General features: G+C 39.5%; 1 protein-coding gene across 9 annotated transcripts in view; it reads right to left on the bottom strand.

Moving 5' to 3' along the window:
• MBNL2 (muscleblind like splicing regulator 2) overlaps positions 1 to 22,383 on the bottom strand; it is a 151,619-nt gene that overhangs the window by 10,429 nt on the left and 118,807 nt on the right. For 3 of the 9 annotated variants that reach the window (XM_065896031.1, XM_065896033.1, XM_065896036.1), the window contains one exon: positions 15,868 to 15,903. The exons of the other annotated variants lie outside the window; for them this stretch is intronic. In XM_065896031.1, coding sequence (XP_065752103.1) covers positions 15,868 to 15,903 — 36 coding nt within the window. The remainder of the gene's footprint in view (positions 1 to 15,867; positions 15,904 to 22,383) is intronic. 9 annotated transcript variants of the gene reach the window in all.

Here is a 22,383-nt window from a genome sequence, read left to right as displayed (position 1 = left end):
GAAACATCCATGCACATGGTATTTAGCCTCTTTCATGCTGTGAGCACAATATTATCCTTGAGCAATGTCACCAGTTAAGTACACTATTATAGGCCAGCCTGGAGACCTAACCATCAAATCCACCACTGTCTCCATAGGAAAATTACTTGAGTTCCAAGCCAAGTGGCAAAGGGAATTTTGAACAAACATTTTTAAAATTAGGGACTGTATGTATATTAAGGAAGGCTAAATTCCTCTACTACATCAAGAAATAATATATAATAATTGGGCCACACTATTTAAAAATACTGTAAAATATTATAGAAAAGGTAATAAGATATTTTTCTAAAAATATTAAGTTTAGAATATGTGCAGTGAGATCCGGAGCAAACAAGGCTGTCTGGGATTAGACAGGCTGCCCACATCTGAGGCTACTTCAGGGAAGGTGACCTCTGGACATGAAGGGAGAATCTAAGAAAACATTTTTTCTACCTTTAAAAACCAGTTTATGCAGCGACTGAAAAGAAATTCCAAAAGCATTCCTTTAAACCTGTTTTTTTCAATATGGGGTTTTGCTCCCAGTAATAAATTGAAGAATCAGGCCAAGAAAAATCACAGAAGCAAGATCCTGCTGGATTCAACATTAAGTCCCCAATCCTGCTCAGCGCCCTGCTTTTGTATCCACTGCCATTATGTTAGACTTAGGATCCTGGGCACATCTTGGCCGTAGTAAAACAGTGGAGCAGAATGTATAATTCAGTCTGCTAAGAACTGGCTTTTAAGACACCAAAGGCAGAAAAGTAACCAAATGCTGGGATTCAGTAAACAGAAGGGTAAGTTAATGTCATGCATGGGACGTGAAGTGTGCCTTTGTGTACTGTAGTCATCTTCCACAGTTCTCAAATTGATAGGATGACACTGCCATTTATAGATTTCCAGCAAAAGTAGTTTTGTTTTGTTTTCTTCCTTTTTAGTTCTTTGCCTGGGTGTTTGTGTATGTGTGTCAGAGAGCGAGAGAAAGATGAACAAAACCACTCAATGTGTGTAAAATGATGGTGCAAAGGAAAAATCAAAGAGAGCCCTGGAGTGGAATTTCGGGAGGCTTGTTTGTGCCACCAACCAGCTTTGTGACCCTTCTGGGCCTTAGTGTCTCACTCTGCTTGTACCACATTGGCATCTCTGCAGTGTGGTGGGTAGTTAACCAGGTTGCCATCTGTCCTCCCTAATAACTCCTCAGAAAGTGCCCTAAATATCCTGGTATAATAGATGGCAAAATAGAAACCAAAGGAAGAAAGCAAGCTCCTACATTCTCTCTTACTTCTCTGTTACTAACTGTCCTCCCTCAAAGCTCAGTGCTTAGGCCCATTCTTTCAGCTTCTCTACTTTTTGAGGTGATCCTTATTATATAATAATTACTTTGACTGTAATTACTTACATGTTGGTTTATTGCCTGTCCCCTTGACAGTGTAAGAGCCACAAGAACAGGGACTGTTTTGTTCATTGCTGTATTCCCAGAATTTTGAATTTCACATGACACATAGTGGGCTCTTTATAAACATTTGTTGAGAAAAAGTATGAAGATGCATTGCACTGGGTTAACAGTGGGCTTTTGTTATGGCCTCAGAATAGACTCAGCTTCTAGCCTGCATGGTTCACTGAGGAAGAATTTGCATTTGCACTCAGTTACCTGTTTCATGAAAAGAGAACTCTTAAAGGAAAACACAGCAACAATAAATAATTTTTAATGTGAAAAGATTAATTTTATACTATGGATTAAAAAAAACAAAAACCTACGTATAATTAGGCATCTTTCTTTCCAATCCTAATTCTTTCTTCTTTGGAGAAATGTCTATTCAGATCCTTCACCCAATTAAAATATTGTGGTAAAGTAAGCAGAGCATAAAACTGACCATTTTAACCATTTTTAAGTGTACGGCTCAGTGGCATTGAGTGCACTGACACTGTTATGCACCTGTCACTGCCCTCCGTCTCCAGAACTTTTCGTCATTCCAAACTGAAACTGTGCCCATTAAACAATAACCCCTCTTCTCCTTTCTTGCCAATACTTAACGCCTCCTTCCTTCTTTCCCTCCAGTCCTTCTTTTTATCCTCCCCATTTTGGGCTTCAAAATGGAATTGTTCTGTTTGCGTACCTGAATCGTCATCGATTCCTTGGGATACTATGGAATTGAGCTCTATGGTTTTACCTACAACTGAATTAACCTCTAGTCGCTCCTTTCACAGTTGCCTCCTCCAGGCTGCCCAAAACATTCCTTCTCAAGTAGAACGAATCAAGTAGTGATGTTCGTTTAACCTGAGATTTATATGAAGGTAAGGTTCTATGAAAACAGTGGAGAAAAACAGTATCTCTCTTTTAAAATTATTGTTTAGAAAAAAAAAAAGAGTCCTGGATGAAAGGACTCCTCCTGGTAGACTCTTTTTTTACAGAAGTTTCTTGCCCGTTTACCACCCTTGGGAGGGTGAAATGGTGCCCTCATTCATCTGCTTTCTAGCTCTTGTTTACTGGACTGAAATTTGAATTTCCTTGTTGGTCTCATCAACTAACCATATTTTCAGACATTTCTGATATCGAACTTGGATTTTAAAAAAGTTTGCTTCTACTGGAACTTTCTTCTTAAATGGTTAAAACTTTGTAAACCAATAGGTAAATTCAGTAGTTAGCAGTTTTTAAGGGAACCATATAAAGAACTTCACCCCAGTCCTACATTGACCATAAGCTCCAATCTAATTCAAATATGGTGGAGAAACAAGAGAACAGGATTTGGAGATCAGTGAACCTGAGTTCTAAAACTGTCCAGCCACTTCCAACCTGCTTGAATCTTAAGCACATTATTCTTTAAAATTTGCTCTCCTCTGGAAAATGGATGAGACACTTCACAGAGTTCTACTGAATATTAAATTATGTAATGTATATAAAGTGTCTGATATGTAGTAGTGTTTTTTGATAAATGTTGCTTCCCTTCCCTTGGTCTATTTATTTGAAAATTCATAATCCTAAATAAAATTTGGTTTCAGCTTCTACTTAAATAGGCATTCAACTAATAATTTTGTGCATTTAAATATTATATGATCTGTTTGACACTCCATGTGTATTGATAATAAATCTGATTTTGATGAGATTAGGATTTTCTAAGATGTCAAATGCACTTCCCTTTCTGTGTATGTATATCTTGACCTGTCACTGACAACTAAATAAATATAGGCTGAACTTCTTTATTGTTCGTGAAAGTCTTGACTGTCATTCATATTAATCATTTTCCAAACTAAAATCTTTTATTATAAAAGCATCAACATCCAGTACCATACAGTGATCAAAGTCTACTGCAATAGAAAGTTACATCCCTGGTGGTCCAGTGGTTAAGACTACACGCTTCCACTGCAGGGGGCACGAGTTCAATCCCTGGTCCAGGAAGTTCCGCATGCCATGGGGTGTGGCCAAATAGATAAATTAATTGATTTAATTAAATAATAAATAAAAAATCAAGTTAAAAAAAAGTTACATCCCATGGGAGGCAGCATCTCCTACTCTTTAAATTTAGATCCAGTTCAAACCCAGCTTCTAGACCTAATAACTGTGTTACCATGGGTAAGTGATTCAACATCTTTTATTCTTAGTATTTCTCTTCTCTGTAATGGGAATCAAACGTTGTCCCTAATGCATAAGTAGTTGTGAGCCTTAGATAATGTAATTAACAAGTGCTTGGTGGTAGTAAGCAGGTGCTACTGTTATCCTGTCGTAATAGTTCGCCTATTTTAATTTCCTAGGCTATGCCACAAAACATGAATATGAATATTTTGACAAGGTATAGCATTTACTAATAATTCTTAGATCACTGGGCTTAGAGCAAACCACTATTTATGGATGCTTCTGCACACCCAGTCTTGTCTAATAAACACCCATACTTCAATTTTCAAACCTTCACCTCTTCTCAGATAGGTTCACATAACCAGCAGGAAAAATGAGGGGACTTAGGTTATGAGTTTATGTTAAAAAAAAAAAAAAAAGAAAGCAATTCTTAAACACAGTTTTCCAAGGCAAAGGAATATGGTAGGGTTTTCTTCTCATTCTTCACACACACCTTAGATCTCCCTATTTTAACTTCTTTCCTTGTTCAAGGCCATCCTTAATGTTACAGGGGTCAGAGAAGACCAAAGAAAAGAAGATGAACAATAGGAATTGATTCAAGCAATTCCTTTTCTCCTGGATCTTCATAACTAAAGTGGTTCTCTGGCCCTTTCAAATATCTCGGGATAACAATGACAAGAATTGAAAGAATGAATAATGGAAGAGTTATGAGCAATATTTTGAGAAAAAGAAGGAATTGAGTTTAATATCCGTGGGTATCTTTTTGATTCCTCCAAAACCTTTCTAAATTTTAAGGAGGAAGAAAATCCATTGACTGTTCAAAAAAATGTATAGCTAGCATATTCATGTTGGATTATGGTTTGAGGGAGGGAAAGAGGACTAAGCATGGTGTTAGGAGATCAGTTTCTAATCCCTTACGTAACCTTGAATGAGTCACTTAACCATTGTAGGTCCTTTTCCTCATTGTAAAATGGAAGGTTAGGAGCTTGGGGGAGGTTGTATAGCTGGTTTTGCCACTTAATAGATGACCTTGCACAAGTTTTTCAGCTTCTCAAAGCTGCAGTCTCCGTATCTGTATATTAGGGAGAAGAATATTTCCTTACAGGGCCATTTTGGGTTTTAATGAGATATTTCGTATAAAAGCTTAGCATGATGTCTGGCACTTGGTAAGAGCTTACTCATGGAGAGACGCTTGTGTTATCTTTGTGCTGTCTGTATGCTCTGTAGTACTTTGGGGTCCCTTTAATGATTATTTAAAGCACTTTCTCAGGAAGGCAGTGTGGTGAAAGGGAAAAAACACTACCCTAGGCAGGACACAGACAATTGGGTTCTAGTCCTGGCTCTCTTATTATTTATGTGACTTGGGTAAGCCACCTTACTGATCTGGGGTCTTGTTCCAATTTATAATGTAACTTGCATCATCATTTCCCTTTTCTGTTATTGTAGAAGTATGGCATGGTTGTAGTCAGTTTGCTCTTTTGACTTATTGCCTCTCATAACTTTGATGTAGTTAATGCAGGTCTTGGGTCAGACCTGCAGTGCCTGAGGCAACAGTGACTATGGGAAAATGGGTGACGTTTTACAGCATTCAGCTTAATGATGCCGCTTCCAGAAATGCATTGTGGTAAATACCGAAAAGTGTCTGTATTTGATTATAGGAAGCTCATCGACATAAACTCTGAGATCTTTGGAAACTCCAGAGCAAGGAGAGTGACGATAATACTATAATTTGATCACTGAGAGTTAAAACAGACAGACCAAAAGTTTCAGCACATTATATGTGATGCCGAGGCATGATGGAGTCTAAGTGCTAGACTAGCTGTAGTTTTTCATAAACCAGTGTCAGAAAACACCAGGCAACAAATTTCTCCTTTATAGTACAAATAAAAGTGAAGAAGTGTCAACAGGAGCCATTCTATTTATGTAAGTCATCGGGAGATATGTCTTGTAGAAGGTTGATGTGGCGGGGAGCTGAGAGCTGGTGAATCCACAGATACTATAGAAACTGGCAAGAGCTGCTGGGAGAGTAAAGGATCAAAATGCCTCCCTGAATTTTCTTGATTTTCTTAGTTACCGTCTGTCCTCCTTCATAGCTTCAGGTTCTGAATTCATGGATTCAACCAACCATGGATAGAAAATATTTGAAAAAATAAAATTCCAGAAAGTTCCAAAAAAAAAACCACTTGAATCTGTCATGCGCTGGCAACTATTCAGATAGCATTTACATTGTCTTAGGTAACGTAGAGATGATTTAAAGTAGAAGAGAGGATGTGCGTAGGTTATATGCAAATGTGCCATTTTATATAAGGGACTTGGGCATCCATGGATTTTGGTATTACTCGGGGTCCTGGAACCAATGCCCCACAGATACTGAGGGACGAATGTATTCATCCTCCCCTCCCCACATTTTCCCTTTTCTCTCTATCCCAATTTTATCACTTCATCAACAAAGTAGCTTCCTTACCGGTTAACCTGCGCTCGGCCCATCCCAGCTCACACCTACCCACTCACTTCCTGTAGATGAGTGTTTGCAAGTCTCTCGTTTCGCATTTTGCTGCCCTGCCCTCAGCCTGCCTTTTGACCTCCTCAGTAACCTAACCTCTCCTCACCTGCTCAAGGAGATTTTCTAGTCCTGCCCACGTGTGTCTTCCCTTCACTCCCTCACTCACTGCGGTGTGGCCTTTAGTGCGTGTGAGCTACACTGTCCCCCACTTTAGAGCTGATGTAGTAATAGCTGCTCTGTCTGCATCTTTTGTGGGATAAAGTCCGAAACTGATTCTGAAACTCCTATCTGAGCCACGAAGGCTACTGGGGAAGAAGGTGGGATAAGGGGGAAGCATTGAGCTCAGGGTCAGAGTTTTGAGGTCAAATGCAGGCCATTCTGCTGATTAGAGCCACGGCCACATCTGAGCCTTGATGTCTTCACATGTTAAAGAGCGAGAATAGGGCCCATCTGATAGGGTTAAAGGTGAGAACACATGTAAAGCATGATGCTGGTACATTTATAAGGCCAGTCTCCTTGCCCCTTACCCCACCCCCAGCTCTACCCCTTACATTTCACTCTGGTCAGGAACAACCTCACCAGTTCCTTATCTAATTCCTACACATCCTTCAAGACCTGCCTCTGCACTGTTATACACAGTAGTGTGTATATGTTAGTCCCAAACTCCTAATTTACTCCCCGCTCCCACTTAGGGCCAAGGCTCTGCCGTGGAGCTTACTTCCCATGCAATAATGTTTGAATCCTTGACTATTTCACTTTGTGACCTTGTCTGATTGCTTCACATCTCTTTGACTAGGCAGTAAACTCCTGGGTACCCTTAGCACCTCCCCACACTGGTGGCCTCTAGAATGTTCAGCAGACTCAGCCAGGTCTGACCTTGGAAGCCATTGACTCCTGAGATGTGGCCCAGAGAGAATGCTGGAAGAGGCTGAGAGGCCGGACCTCATGCCAGTTTGTCTTTGACTCATCATGGCGTCATATCCAGTAAGTGAAGTGACAGTCAGGCCAGCTTTGTGTCAGGAGACGGCAAGGATCTCTCCTCTCCATCCACCCACACAGCAAGGCTGTCGACTTCCCCAAACATGCAGGTACAAGTGTGGGAAGGCAGGCAGCAGTGGCAAAACTTGGGGAGATAGATGCCTGTAAGTCAAAAATTTTCTCTGTTCATAGCAACTTTTATTAAAAACGAGACCCCATTCATCTTGCAACCCTTGGCAATGGATCCAAATTCCTGCACTGTGCCTAGTCTCTCTTCCCTTACAAATCTAGAGCTGGAAATAAACACACATATAGGATGAGCTGTATATTTATTCCTCTCAAAGAGGAAACCTACGATTAGAAAAATGAACATGATTTTATTATGGTCAACAAAAGCCAAAGTACTGCTGGGAATATAACTTTTCAATCTAAAAAGATTCCCCCAAATTCCATCAAAATGCAAAAGAGGATGGGATTTGAAGTAAAATAAGTAGGACGATCCACCAGGCAGTCAAGTTCCACATAAGGACCCTTGACATTTTCTCTTCAACTGCACAAAATTGGAACTGATATTATGTCTTTAGGAGCTGTATACAAAAGAATTCTACTCAAGTTTCTCACCATGAGGTGTAAATTATTCATGAAAGATGAAAATGTACTAGATTACAACACTTAACATAACTTAGCCTTTCCTTGGAGAATCTGCAAATACATATATTAATTAAACCTCATGGTAGCTCTGCAAAGCAGCTGCTCCTGAGGCAGGAAAATGAGAGGCCTTTTTTCTTCTTATTTTCTGCCTTCTTGAAGAGAAAAAATAATCTGCCTCTATATGGTTCTCACAGATCCAGCTCCACCTAAGACATACGGAGCGGCCCTCCCACCTCTCCTCTCCACCTTAAACATCTTTTTTTTTTTTTTCACCAGACTAGCAAGACTGGATTCCAGTGCCCCAGCCACGTTGCACCATGGAATTTAGACTCAAATTGCCAAGCAGCTTTAACCAATGGTGTTAACTGAACGCAAACGCCGCCATTTTTATTGTTTTGATTTTTTTATTTGAATAGATAAACAGCAGGCTCCAGTTAATCTCCCTCTCTCTCCTCCTCTGTCCCTCCACCCCTCTTTCTCTACACACACACACACACACACACACACACTCCCTCTCTCCACAAAATATTTGATATGGCGATTCTGCCTCATTTGAGGCAACCAGATCCATTACTGAAACGGAACCTTCCTCTATAGTTAGAATATCAGCACAAAGTTAGAGAAGGCTGAACAACGTTAGTATATTATGATGCTGAGATGGTGTCTCAGCCTGAGCACTATTAACAGGCCCTGGATTTGGACAGTTGCTGTCCAGGCCCTTTCAGAGCACAACATACTTGGGGCCCAGCTGCTTTCTGTTGACTGTTCTCAGGACCCAGCAAACTGCGAGAAAGGAGTGGTTCACAGTTTGATCATCCTTGCAGGGAGGCCAGTCGCTCTACTGCATATTTCAGGGGAGGGAACTAACAGGGGTCTACTCCTCCCACGCTGGGGGTTTGCAGAACCCAGATTTTTCTTGTGAAAAAACACAGGCTCCAAACGGGTCAAGTGGTGAATAGTGGGGAATGTTTAATGCCTCCTACATTTGTCTGAATATAGTCCTAACAGATGGCTTTGAATAATAGATGTTTTAGAAAACTCTTTGAGATGAGAGATTAAGTAAAACATGACCTTACCTTTCTAGACTTCTTGGTTAGGATGGGGTGATTTACTGTAACTTTGTATATAGAAGTCCAAGAATCTATATACAAATAGCTTTGAAGTTGTGTTCATGTTTATATGTGAGAAATGAGTAAAATCTGATGCTCTTAAACTTTTCTCATCTCCCTTTAGTAATTTGTAGCAGGCCTGATAAAGCATAATATAGGTATCTGGTTGCATGTAATTATTTTGTCTGGTAAGATACCATTGAAATTGTTATTATATATATACTAATCAGGCATGTCTGGAAAATGGGGATTTTCTGACTTACCAAATATCCCAATAAATGGAGGGCTAGGAATGTATAATATGTTATTAACTAATTTTCAATAAACTCTTCCTAAGGCCAGCTTTCTGTTGAATGGATTTAGTCTTTGGAAGAGGATGCGGAAGATGTGATAAAACCTTGAGGTCATAATTAAATACCAATCAGCACTTTTTGGAGATGTAATTAGTGTTGTTAACATATTGCCAGAAATATAATTGATTTCACCAGCTTTAAAGGCACTGCGTGGGATGCTCCATTAAAATATTCCTAATACCCAGTATGTAAGAATTTGCCTTCCTAGCATGGACTCATGACCCAGAATGAATTAGATGAATAACTGCCCTCCGCGTCCACATAGCTCTAACTGTGGACACGTGGACAACACGTATTCACTCCAAATCTGAAGGGACCCTTTCTTCCAGGCAAAGGCCTGGGAGGTGTCTGAGCTTTTGTGGCTCTGATGTCTCATTCAGGTAGAGAGTGGGGAGCCTCATATTAGGCTCAAGTACCCTGGAGGCATTTGCCCAGGGAGTCTGCCCAAAGGCTATCCTTAAATTCAGGTCCTACAGAGGCAACTTCCTGTGGTTAACCTTTCATGTCAGCCCAGATCTCTTCTTCTGCTACATGACATTTATTTGGACAGGTTTTGCCATAGTATGAAACCATTTTTATGTTTCTCTTTGGCTAAACGTGCCTCTCCCTATGTAACAGGCAAAGGCCAGGCAAAGTCGGCCACTCGCCGGCTGCCACTGTCCCACTTCAGGCTCTTGTGAAAGCCTCTCCATGGTCTCCGCAGACTCTCCTGCCTTGTCTCCATCTGCCTGCTCTTCTCAGAGTTGTGTTCCGTCACTTTCCTGCTTGAAAACCTTCAGTGGCCAAATAAAGGCCAGCGAACCCTTTACCCTGTCATTTAAGGTCCTACACGCTCGGAATCAAACCTACGTTGTAGCCGCTCACGAAAACCGGTGCTCTGGCCAACGGGATTGTTAGTTTTTCTCTGCTGAGCTTTACACTTCCCCCCCTTTGTTGTATATCAGCACTGTCATTCCATCTATCTAATGATGATGCTTTAAGGAACACACAGATAGAGTCCTTCTGGAATTCAGAGGATAGAAAAAAGAAATTCTAGCTGCAGGGGTTCAGGGAAAGACTCAGAATACAAATTGTATTTCAATTGGGCCTTCAAGGATGTTATCAGGTAAGGTGAATAATCTCTGTATATAAATGAAGAAACTAAGATTTAAAATATATTTACTAGGAAATTATTTTCTCCCCTTTTGAAATAGAATGTATTTTTGAAGTAAAAAAATAATAAAGCAATGACAGGATAGAGTACCATAATAATTTAAGTTAGAGGGATTTCAATCTGCACTCTCATTTTATTAAATAAAATTTCTTATAATGTGAAAAAAACTAGATAATCCATATACTAAGCTGCTGACCTCTCCTTTTTCACTGTATACTCTAAGATTAAATTGGCTTCAATATAGGCATCTATAGATGTATATATACATCCTGACCTTCTATCAGCGAACTGAAATTGACTGACTTATATAGTACCTGGGTTTTCATTTCTGATTGCCCTTGTCACGATGCTACTTGTGAGATGAGTGGCAGAGGCTGGGAGTAAAGTCCAGGGCCATGATTCACACAAAAGAAGCCCATGAATCTGCTTCACCAGGACTAATGACTAATTCCTTTTCACTTCTTGTCTTAGTTCTCATCTTACTTGTACAGAAATTATTCATACTTTTCAGTCTACTCACTGGGTATAATATAACATAGACTATTAATAAGTAGTTCTATATCATAATTAATATATATCAACTATGTATATGGTTTCTAAATGTGACCTGGCTATTACATAACTAGCCTGAAGCTCTGCTCAGATTCAGTTCATCTCCCCAGCTTAGAATTCACCTCAGTCTGAGCTGCATTAGCAGAACTCCTTCATTTTTCCCTAAAGCAACAGAGCTTGCTGCTATTGAGTTTCACTTTAAAGACAGTTTTACCTGTGGCAGAAGTGACTTCCGTTCATTTATAATTATAGAGAGAGGCAGTGTAGCATGGTGGTTAAGAGCAAGGCCTCTGGGATCAAACTGCCTGGGTTTAAATTCCAGCAAGACCATTTATTAGATGTTTAACTTTGGCTAAGTTGGTTAACCTTGGTTTCAGTTTTACTGTCTATAAAATGGGGATGACAGTAATATTTATAACACTGTAGTAAGGATTGAGTGTATCCTATACATATGTATTCTTTCTCATATGATATATATAATATGATATATAAAAATATGTAATGTATTATATAAGAGAGAAACCATTTAGAATAGTATCTTGTATCTATAAGTAATTTGTTAATAATAATATTATTATTATTAGGTGTAACTTGTATATTAAGGCCCAAAGACCTTAATTGAAACAGGAGATAGCTGTTGGTAAATTTGTTTATTGTATTTTTGTTCACATATCTACTCCCAGAGCTAAATAACCAAAAAATAATTTTCTATTTCCCAGAAGTATTTGGATCTTGTCGTCATTTAATTTCAAACTGCAAGTCTAAGTTCAGTTAAAACTTTCATTGCTGTCACCTTGATTAAGCCCTGAGGGTAGAATTTATAGATTTATTGCCAGTTCAACTTGACTCACCATGGGGTAACATGTGAAGGAAACTTGGGCCGGAGGAGCTGTCATGGGATGTTTTGGTCTATGTTCTTTCTTCTCTGAATGACTTGTATCTTATTACAAATACTTATGAGATTTGAACTATTTGAATTGACAGTCTAAATTGATCAAATGAACTAAAAAACGGTCAAAACCCTACCACATTTTGTGTTAAAGACAGATGGCTCAATGAAGGGAAAGAAGGGAGGATGCGTATCGTGCACTGAACTCTGAAATCAGTAGCACCACTTTCTACTCTGTGTTTACCTTCATAATCTCATGCGTCGGGCTTAGCACAGCAGGTAAGGAACCATACGTTTGTTGAATCTTAGAGCTGAAAGGGACCTTGGAGGCCATCTAGTTCTAATCTTCCTTTTACAAGTGAGGAAACAGATTCATTTTGTTTAAATGACATGTAATTCACATGGACATGATTCAGTGTGAGTTTAAAGGGCGAAATCTTAATAAGATGAAAACTTGTCATTTCACAGCCATCAGAAATCTCTCTGAATTCTGAACTCTTGGGCACTAAAAGAATTTCCAAATTCTTTTGTAACTGCTTTGCTCTTTGAAACTTGTTGAAAATACATTAAGAATATCATATCTGAAAATATATGTTTACTACTATTTCTTTTTCTGTTGTCTTCATGTGCAAGCAGACCTTCGTTAAGAGTCATCACTGAAGTGCGGTCCAGCAACGATTACATCTGATAAACTGCAAAATGGAGAATCGAGGATTCTTGAAGCTACTGTCAGGTACTCCTGTAATTGTACTTCTTTGGATTTAATTGACGTTAACTTGTTAGTTCCTTCACCAATCACACTCTGCTGAAAAGTGATATATTTTAGCTTCTGAATAGTTACGCTTCCCCTACACACATACATAAACCTACGCATACATATGCAATCTCAGTTTTTTCTACCAAATTGAGCCAAAGAATCATTAGGCTGGAAAAACATTTATGATACATGATCAAGAATTTATCATAATAAAGGGATTTATCCTAAAACTCCAAAATAGTTCTTTATCTTGACTTCCTTTCCATTCCCAGGAAAGAGCTCTCTGTATTAGAAGTCCTTAACTTGCCGTAAAGTATAACGTTACATTCCATTGTAACGAACACTCTATTATGCTTGAAACTTGCTTTCTGATGAAGGGACTTTATATAAAACTTCTGCCCCAAATCGCAAAAGCATGGTTCAGGAAGACAGGACTTAGACGTAAAAGAAACCTTTCCAGTTTCCCTACTAAGAATGACCATGTGAAAAGAGGTGCTTTGAACCTAATGATGGAAGGACGCACACTGTCTCTCCCTTCTGCCATCCCATCATTTAAAAAAATCTTCGCAGCTAAGAAAGTGATTTGCTGTTCTTTGTTCTATCTGTTTGGAAGCTGAGCTGGCTTTCCTTAGAGGGAAGCTGGCATGTTGAGGTGGCGAGTGAAGAGCTAAAGCGTTGTCCGCAGTTGGTATTGCCTCTGAGGCCCTGCTTGGCCTCTCCTCCCTCCCTCCTCGATCTTTTCTGCTTTATCAAAACTCAGAGGGCACAGGAGGAGCTCCCAGGATTTTACTTTTATTCCTTCATATAAGTGCACTCACGCCTATCTTTTCAGCAATGAAACCTATGGCTCTGGAATCACTTATGCACTAGAGCTGGGAAAGAAGCGTGACTCCGCCCTTCCCGCCTGCAGAATGGAGTTTGGAATCTGCTATTTATGCCCAGACATGATTTTTTCCAGTTTATCCCCTTAGCTGGGACCTTCCCTCCACCTCCTCCTATATGTCTCGCCATCTTTTATCAGTACAGTTGATTTTATTAAAACAAAAGTCAAAACAAAACAAAACGAGAAAAAACCCACTACACTCACAGCAAAACCAGAATGGCTCTTCTGTGAAGGGAGAGCATGCGCAGTCAAGTGTATTTCCGGGCATGTGAGAGTTCATGCTTCTACGCCTCTCCTGGGACCAGAAGCACATGTTTGCAAGTTGGTTGGCTGGGGTTAGGGTTACAGTCAGCCTGTGACGACAGGAAACAGCCAGCTGGCCCTCCCTGAGAAAGAGTCCATCTGAGGTCTCACTGGCACATGCGTTAAACCAAAAGAATTACACGCCCCTGATCAGTTATATCCAGCCTTTGTGAACTCGGTGGCCCCGTCCTCTTCTTCCAGGACCGTTTGTCTCTCACCTGGGAACCAAGCGAGTTTGGGAGCACATAGGACCCAGGTGAAATGTTAACAAGAATCATTCAGACCTCAAATTTGACACTAAGGGAAAAGGGGAGACTTTTCTAAGAGGAGAATTTTCTTTTCCTCCACAACAGATAATAGGGTCTCTGAATGAACTGAATCCAAATACAGCCAGCTCTGAAGCACTCCCAGGTGAGCTTTTCTGATTTTTCTGTGACAATTCACAAAGCCCTGGATGCGTAATGCTGCCCTGAAAGGAATGTAAGCCTGTCAGGTTAATCACACAATATTAGGTACGGAAACGAACAGCGCAACACGAAACACAGCTACATCATTATTTGCAGTAAATGTTAACTCTAAATAAGTGCAACCTGTCCACAAATGCTGGCCATAAACTAATCAAAAAAATAAAATAAAATAAAATCTGATGGATAAACATGAAAAAAAAAAATTCTCCCTGAGAATTTTTTTTTTTTTTTTTAACTATCAGCACTCATTTAGAGTTTGGGATTTGTGAAAGAAAAGCTTTAAAAGGAGCAAACCTGATTGGCTGTGGCTGCTGCTGCGAAGGGGGCACTTGTTGCAGGAGCTGTTGCCGCAGAGACAGTGGCTGACGTAGCGCTGTGCATCATGGGTACTTTCAGGAGGGGGACCATGGGAGCAATGAACAGGAGGGTGTAGCGTTACGGTAACAGAAGTGGCATTTTGGCATATGGTGAATATCAGAGCAGCAAGCCATCATGGGTTAAACCAGCAGATGGCATGCAATCACAATGCAAAGCAAGGAAGCATATGGGAGAGAAATAAAAAAAAGGGAAAATAGCTTATTACAAGTACAATTAAAGGAAGTTTTAAAATATCATCAGTGATTCCCAGAAAGGCCAAAGCAGATTACTTTGGTTGATGTATTTATAAACCCTTTTACCTCCAGCACTAGATCGTTCCCAAGTCAGAGTCTACAGTGCCTGTAATAAACGGTGCTCCCCAAAACGCGAAATTGTAATGTCCAAATGAAGGAAGACTATGCAATATTCACTTTTAATCATCATTCTAAAACATCAAAGCCTCGATGATGTAGGCCTAATTTGGGTTAGAATTTTCTTGGAATTAATTGCAGTTAAATTGAATGTTTTGGGTCGATTTGGGCCTGCCTGCTTGAACTGGAATTACTGGGGATTGTGGTTTATTTGGGTCAATAAACAGTAGAGCAGAAATCATGGCCTTGATGTCAATTGTAACACAGTCACTGTGAAACAGCCAGACAAATTTCGCCAATGTTTATTTTTCTTTACTCTAAGTGGAACTAATCCATATGTCCTTAAGACAGACTTTTGTACCAAGGCATTGGAATGCGTGGGGATAGCTTATGTATGTACTATTAAAAGTTAACATCTAAGGGAATGGTAAGGTACAAATACTCATCACAAATAAATCAACACAAAATTAAAAAGGATAATAAAGCAAGGCAGTTGAGACATTTGTTTTCAAAATACATCCATCTATAATTTTTTTAAAATAAATACTTCTGGGAAACTCTGATAACTCTAACACACAGCAAAGAGGAGATAAAGGCACACCACATGAAACTTTAAAACATTGATGAAATTAGCCTGCCTCTCTGATAAAGTAAGCTTTTTCTTTTTTCTTATGCTAAACCATATAAACTATAAAGAGAAACAAAATACAGATCATTAAAAAGCAGACTTGTACTTGTGGTTTTATGTCTTGCAGTGGTTGTTCTAGTCACATTAAGATGGTCATTGTCTTCAGTATACAAGTACATTTTGAAACCTATACATTAACTCTAAAGCCAAATAAACCTTCAGATCTACCAGTTCCTACAGCATTTCTACGATCTTTGAGATAAATCTCAGTCAAGTGAAGGTATTGTACATAATATAAAAGACAAATAAAAAAAGGTTGGAACCTACCAATACTGGTAGCGGGTGTCATGCACAAAACTGACCCTGCATGTCATGCAATGGTAGGTGGAAAAAAGTGAATAAAGGGAAAGAAACAGGTTAGCGGTTTAGAGTTAACATTCAAAGTGAGATTGAAGCACAACCAGAAATAAGTAGGGTTAGTTAACACAGTCTTTTAGAGTCATTCACATGTTCAGTGTGGGCACAAATATATCTGACTTATTTTAAGCCAATATTATTCATTACTTTTCACACTTTTGATTCATCTCCATTGACATGATTCTAGTAAGAATGACATGTGATAATGCAGCAGTCACCTTCCTCTAAGACCTCGCAGTATCTTACAGACATTCTCAAGTTCATCCTCCAAGGTAGGAAGTGGGTATTTTACAGATGAAAAATCTGAGGCATAGTAACTACTCCAAGGTCATGCATCGTGGGTGTCAAGGCTAAGGCTAGAAATAGAATTCTGTTCCTAAATCCAGGTCAGGTTTTGTATTCACTATATCACACTGACCTTATTGAATTAAAAGTTTGCTTGTTTGATTGTAAAATGTTTTGTGTCAATAACAATATGAAAAGAAAAACAGTAATTAAGATTCTGTATCCTCTAAATCAAAGGGTTGCAGGTCAGGTGAATTTTAGATTACTGCTTGGAAGCCCTCAATGTAGGAAGACTGAGGTTCCCGTGACGGGATGACCGGATGTGTGTGTGACCTATTTTCTGTTATGAGATTCATTATGACAAAGGAGCGGTGGCTAGCAATAAAATCTAAACACTGCAGAGGCAAAACAGCACTGAACTGAGGCTGGGATAGGACCAGGGCTAGGGGTTTTTGGTGTCTAGGTGGGTAAGTGGGAGGGTGGGAAGGAGAGAGGGAGGGAGGGGGGTTTACAGCCTTTCCTTGGGAATAGCTGCCTTACCTGTGGGTGGTCATATTAATGTACTTGAATCAGAAAACGGACCATGAATATAACATACGTTGTGGAATACTGAAAAAAGAATTGTATTGAAAGGAATTATCTACTTCTGGTTCAGCTCCTTAGAGTGAAAATCAAGGTAATGTAAGGATTTAGATAACTGAAGATTGGGTGTCATATGGGTACCAGAGAAGTAGTCTTTAATGAAGGTAGGTGTACCCACTTAGGGTTTTAGAACAGCCTTCTGAGATACTGGGTGAAGAATCTGAGATGTGTACGTCTTTATTCTCTCTGCTGAACTGTTCACACCTGAGGGAGACTTTTTGCCTGATCTGCATTTTGATCAGGCCAACATTAACTAGTCAGGAAAAGAGGCTATTTAACTGGGCCACTCCTGGATTCTTCAGCAAACATGTGCTAATATATCCAACTGAAAACACACACACAAACACCTCATGACACCCTATCTTTCTCCAGCCCTATGTTTCTAAACTTCTTCACAATCAAACTTCTGGAAAGTTACCTACACATAAATTTGCACTTCCTTGACCCCGTTTATTCTTCAATCCTCTCCAATTTGGCTTTCATTTTCACCTCTCCACTCAAACTGCATGTCATCAAAGAACTCCGTATTTCTGCAATCAGTAAGAACCCTTCCATCCTGAGTCATGGTAACATTTAGCACTTGTCCACTCTCTCCGTAATAAACTACTCTTTTCCCTTGGATTTTCTGATAACACAGACACAGACACAGACACATATGCAAACACAGACACACACACACACATACTCTATCTCTATATACTAGAGTTTTTCAGGGCTCAGTCTGGTTCCTTTTCATCTACTCTATACTTTTCTTCTGGTATGTCATTCACTCCATGGTATTAATTCAATTTAGGATTTAAATGCTATCTACAAGCTCAAGGCTTCCAAATTTATGTATCCCGCCCAGATAGCTCCTCTGAGCTCCAGGTTTTTCCATCTAACTGTTTATCTGGCCTTCCTACTTGGATTTCTCACAAGCATCTCAAATCGAACATGTCCAAGCATTGACCTTTTCCACAGCATCTGTTTCTCCACCTCAGGAAATGCTAGATGGACATCACCATCAATGTCATAGCTCTAGCCCAAACTGAAAGTTCTCCCTGACACCACTTTCCCTCATGAAATTCCCTGGTCCAACTCACCAATAAGACAAAGCAGTTCTGCTTCTAAAAGAGCATCTTGTGTTTGTCTATTGGTCCATCTTCACTGCCACTTCTCATGGCTTGATCACCATTTTATGATCTGGGATCAGCTATGCAGTAACATCCTAAGTGGTCTTCCTGCCTCCATTCTCGTCCCCCCCTTTAGTCCATTCTCCATTCTACTGGCAGAGTAAACCTTCCCCAATACAGGCCTGTTCACTTCTCTGCTGGAAATGATTCATTGCCTTCTCATTGCTTTTAGGATAAAGGTTCCCATGGTCTAGTCTCTGACTATCTCCCCAGCTCACACTATACTCCTCCCCTGGCCCCCATGCACCAAGCTCCAGACAGATTAGCCTTTCATTTCTTTGAAATGAACTCATCACACTTTTGTCCTACTTCTGGGCTTCTCACAGCTCTCCCCCCCTGCCTAAAATCATCATTACCCCATTCTTCATTTTCCAGGTCTCGAGGTATATGTTGCTTCTTTAAAAAACTGTTCAATTGTTCTTTTACCTACATTCACATGCCACTTAAATCAGTTTCCTATTTTAAACCTTACTGAACTCTCTACTTTTTCATTCATTATACTCATAAAAACTTTTAATTATATACTTCTATGGCTATTTATTGAAATCCACCTCTCCTCTTCCACTGTAAACTCTGGAGGGCAGGGTTCATGTCTGTCTACGTCTGTGGGGCGCATGGTAAACAGTCAATTGAGTGAATGTTCTCAGCCACCAGTGAGAGTGTGTTGGGAGCAACTTGTTCCTAAAATTTATTAAAGTACCCAGTTTGTGAATGATTTCAAAGTCAACCATGGCTGGATTCAAAATTATCCCTATAAAAATTCCATGTTATTCTCTCGCATTCCAATGTGGATGGGCTTTCTTGGAGCACTTTCTTTTCTTGGACACACCTGAATGTCACTGGGTTGCAGATCATCAACAGTAGCTCCTACAGCCACACTGGGCTAGGACTGGAACCGTCCTTTGGCTTCAGTTCAGGATGTGCCTGAAATGCTCAACCAAAGCAATGTGATGAGCATCTCTCTCTATGTGGCCTAAAAGTGATATGCATATCGGAAACACAGAAGTTTTGCAATGTGTGGCTGTCTTACTCGGTGGCAGATTCTGGTCCTGATCTTCTTTCTAAGCTCCATCTCTGCCTTTTCACCCCACTCTCTCCCACCCCCCACCCCTGCAAACACAGCCCCTTCAGTACTTTACACTGAGCTACAACGGGCAACTTGTTATTCCTCAATTACACTGTTCCCAATCCATGCTCTTCCCCTGCCTGGGATGCTCTTCCCGCACTGGTAAAATTTTCCTTTCAAAGTCCTAAGCAAATTTCTCCTCCTTTGGAAAGTCCTTCTTTCTCCATCTCCTTCGTCACCACCACCTACCGCACGTCCGATGGCGAATACATTGTCTCTTATTTCCTCATTCTCAAATCGCTTTGCCCACTCCCTAAGGTAGCCCTTCACGCTTTGCATTATATTTGGTTTTTGCCGTGTTCTGAACTCCGTTGTATGCCCCTACTGGCTTTGGAACCCAGAACAGACTACGTGTTCAACAGTGGCTTGCTGAATTCAATAGGATAAACACATCTTGCTATGGTTATACAGATAGGGTTTCCACTAAACACTGACAAATCTTTCACCAAGGTGTGTGATACACTTATGTAATAGTATGGTTTCTGATCATTAGGCAGTATTTGTGCTAGCACTTCCCTGTTCTACTTACTCTGTATTTCCAATATAATGAAAGAAATCAAGGAGAGAGTCAGTAGGTCGTCTTTGCTCTGACCGGCAGAAGCATTTCACTAAGGCACTAATTCTATTAACAAAGACTTCTCAAATGTTTTCTGCTTCAGTTGCACAAACATTTCAGCTCTAGAATCTGCGAGTAGGATTATCTGGACAATTCCATGAATCATATATTCCACTTTACGGCAAAGGCACAGCCTCAGTTTTCCCATCTGCAAAATGCAAATAATTATGCCTGCCACTTGGCGGAACTATCTTGAAGGGTAATGAGATAAGAACACTTAGAGGAACTCAGAATAAACCTGTCAGAGAAATGCCAAGAATTATTATGCTGCTATTTCTGTGTGTGTGGTTTTTGTCACTTTCCTAACATAGCAAAGAAAAAGTATAACCACTAGGTTAAAATAATGCCTATCAAAAAAGGAAAAATCCCACCCACTGCAAATGTGCTAGGGCATCAACCAGGGTGATAATTATATTAGCATGGGTTTGGAGAAGAATCCCATATTTTGCGTAATATTTTAAATTAATATCTCCACAGCCTGGAGGCAGAATTCCTGAAATTCAAAGTCACATTGTATCAATGGGAGAATTTTAGCAGCATATCAAAAACTTCACTGTGAATGACCCTTCAGTAAAGGGTAACTTCCAGGAGAACATAAAATGTTTTTTTGTTTCACATTTATGATAATTGTTAATGTAAAGTATTTAGAGAAATATCAAAATGTGTCAGTTTAAAAGTAATGAGCTCCTCATTTACTAAGTAAGAAAATTATTTTTGAACATGATCACTTAATTTTCACAGTTTAAAACAACAGTGATTAACAAAGAATGATTATTATCATTATCATTTTAAATTAGGATGAAAATGTGGCTTATGAGAAAGAGTGCCTGAAATAAAAACTAGAGCCAAAATAAACACTGAATTTTCTGTTATGGATTTAACTGGGGGAAGGACTATGCTAATTTCCTTTTAATAAAATTATCCTTTCGTCATTTAAGAGAAACGTGAAAACTTCATAGAAGTTGAAATACCATTTCAGAGCATGAGATCCACATGTTTGTTCATGTTTGTGTCATGTTACAGATGGAAATACTTCTAATCCACAGAATTAAGCGGGCTAGGACCCACTTTTCTGCTCCCAAAGCCCACTCTATGGAGAGTTGCTGGACACACTTGAACAGTTCTTAAAGAGTCCAGCAGGGGGCGGAAGTGCACAACCACAGCACCCAGAACAGCCTTTGGGTCCTCAATACAAGCATTTCATCAACTATAATCAGGCCATTGCAAATGGGACGTTATTCGTTCTTACTTTGGAAGTCTTTAAATGGTTTCCAGGTGAAATATTTTTAAATGAGAATTCTTCCAGTGATTTAACAAGTCAGTCATTATTGAATTGAAGTGTTAAATATGAGTTAGAGGCCTTCAGCCTTTTGCATGGCTTAGCTCCAGGGTTTCAGAGGCATTCCCAGGAAATGGTAGTGGCATTACTGCCCAGTCTTCAGAAACAGACTTGTCCTTTTCTGTTTTTCCACTCAGTATATTCTTCCACAATTTTTTTCTCTTAAAATATCTAGTGACAAGGTCTATCAAATAAGACACTTGTAGAAATCACACAGGACCTTCAGATAAGTTTACCTTCTAGTAATTATTTTATAAACATGCTATATCAAGTGGATTACAAGTACAGTCACTGCTGTGCTATAACTGTACTGAGATGTCACTAATTAAGGCTGTAATAGGACAAGGTTGAAGCCCCAGTAATTACTGATTTGGAGACACATTCTACAGGTCTATGAGTCTATTTATTTTAAGAGAAGAGCAGAACTAAAATAAGAAAACTATATACTAAGAACCACTTTACTAATGTAATTTATATTTTTTAACTACAATATAAATATTGTTAGGTTAATAATTCATTTCAAAGTGTAGATTTTATATAAAGAATAGGATAGAAATATTTATTCAGCTCCCTCCTATGTTAATTCCTGATATGCTACAGGATTTAAGAAAATAGATAACAAACGTGAAAAGTCCACCCATGTGGATTGGGATCAATATGCTTTTTTTTTTTTGATAAAATTGTTATTCACCTATATTGACCTTCAAGTCACTGTCATGGGCTGAAAATTTTGACTTCAAACTAAGAACTCAATGGACAGCCTTCTCACTAAAGCCTAAGTCACTCCCTGGTTCTGTTTTTATTTTTCTTTTTGACACTCCAGCAAATTTTATTTTGCAAATGTTATCCCTTCTTTTAGCTCAGACTAAAAGGTCAAAACCCCAGTCATTTATGGTGACTCTTTGTGTTTGTGTATGGTGTATGTAGGTCTGTGGTCAGGAAGGTGGGTAAAAAAACAGAGGAGGGTTGGCGTACATTGTAGGTAAAAAAACAGAGGAGGGTTGGCGTGCATTGTACTCTTGTTTCTTCACTTTTATCTGATGTTTTATGCCAGGCTCTAAAGGAGAACTCTGGCCTCTGCCTATGGAGGCTGGCTGGTGTCATGTCATGTACATCGAGCTGGTCACAGGGAAACTGGGTTCTAGGTCTTTTTCTCTTTAGTAGTGCCACCTTGGGAAGTCACTGCACATTTAGGGGGCCTCAGCTTTCTCATCTGTAAAACAATCAATTGGATGAGGAGATCACT

Source organism: Phocoena phocoena, chromosome 18, assembly GCF_963924675.1.
Source record: "Phocoena phocoena chromosome 18, mPhoPho1.1, whole genome shotgun sequence".
Taxonomy (NCBI): Eukaryota; Metazoa; Chordata; class Mammalia; order Artiodactyla; family Phocoenidae; genus Phocoena; species Phocoena phocoena.
This window is presented reverse-complemented; position numbering and strand designations above follow the sequence as displayed.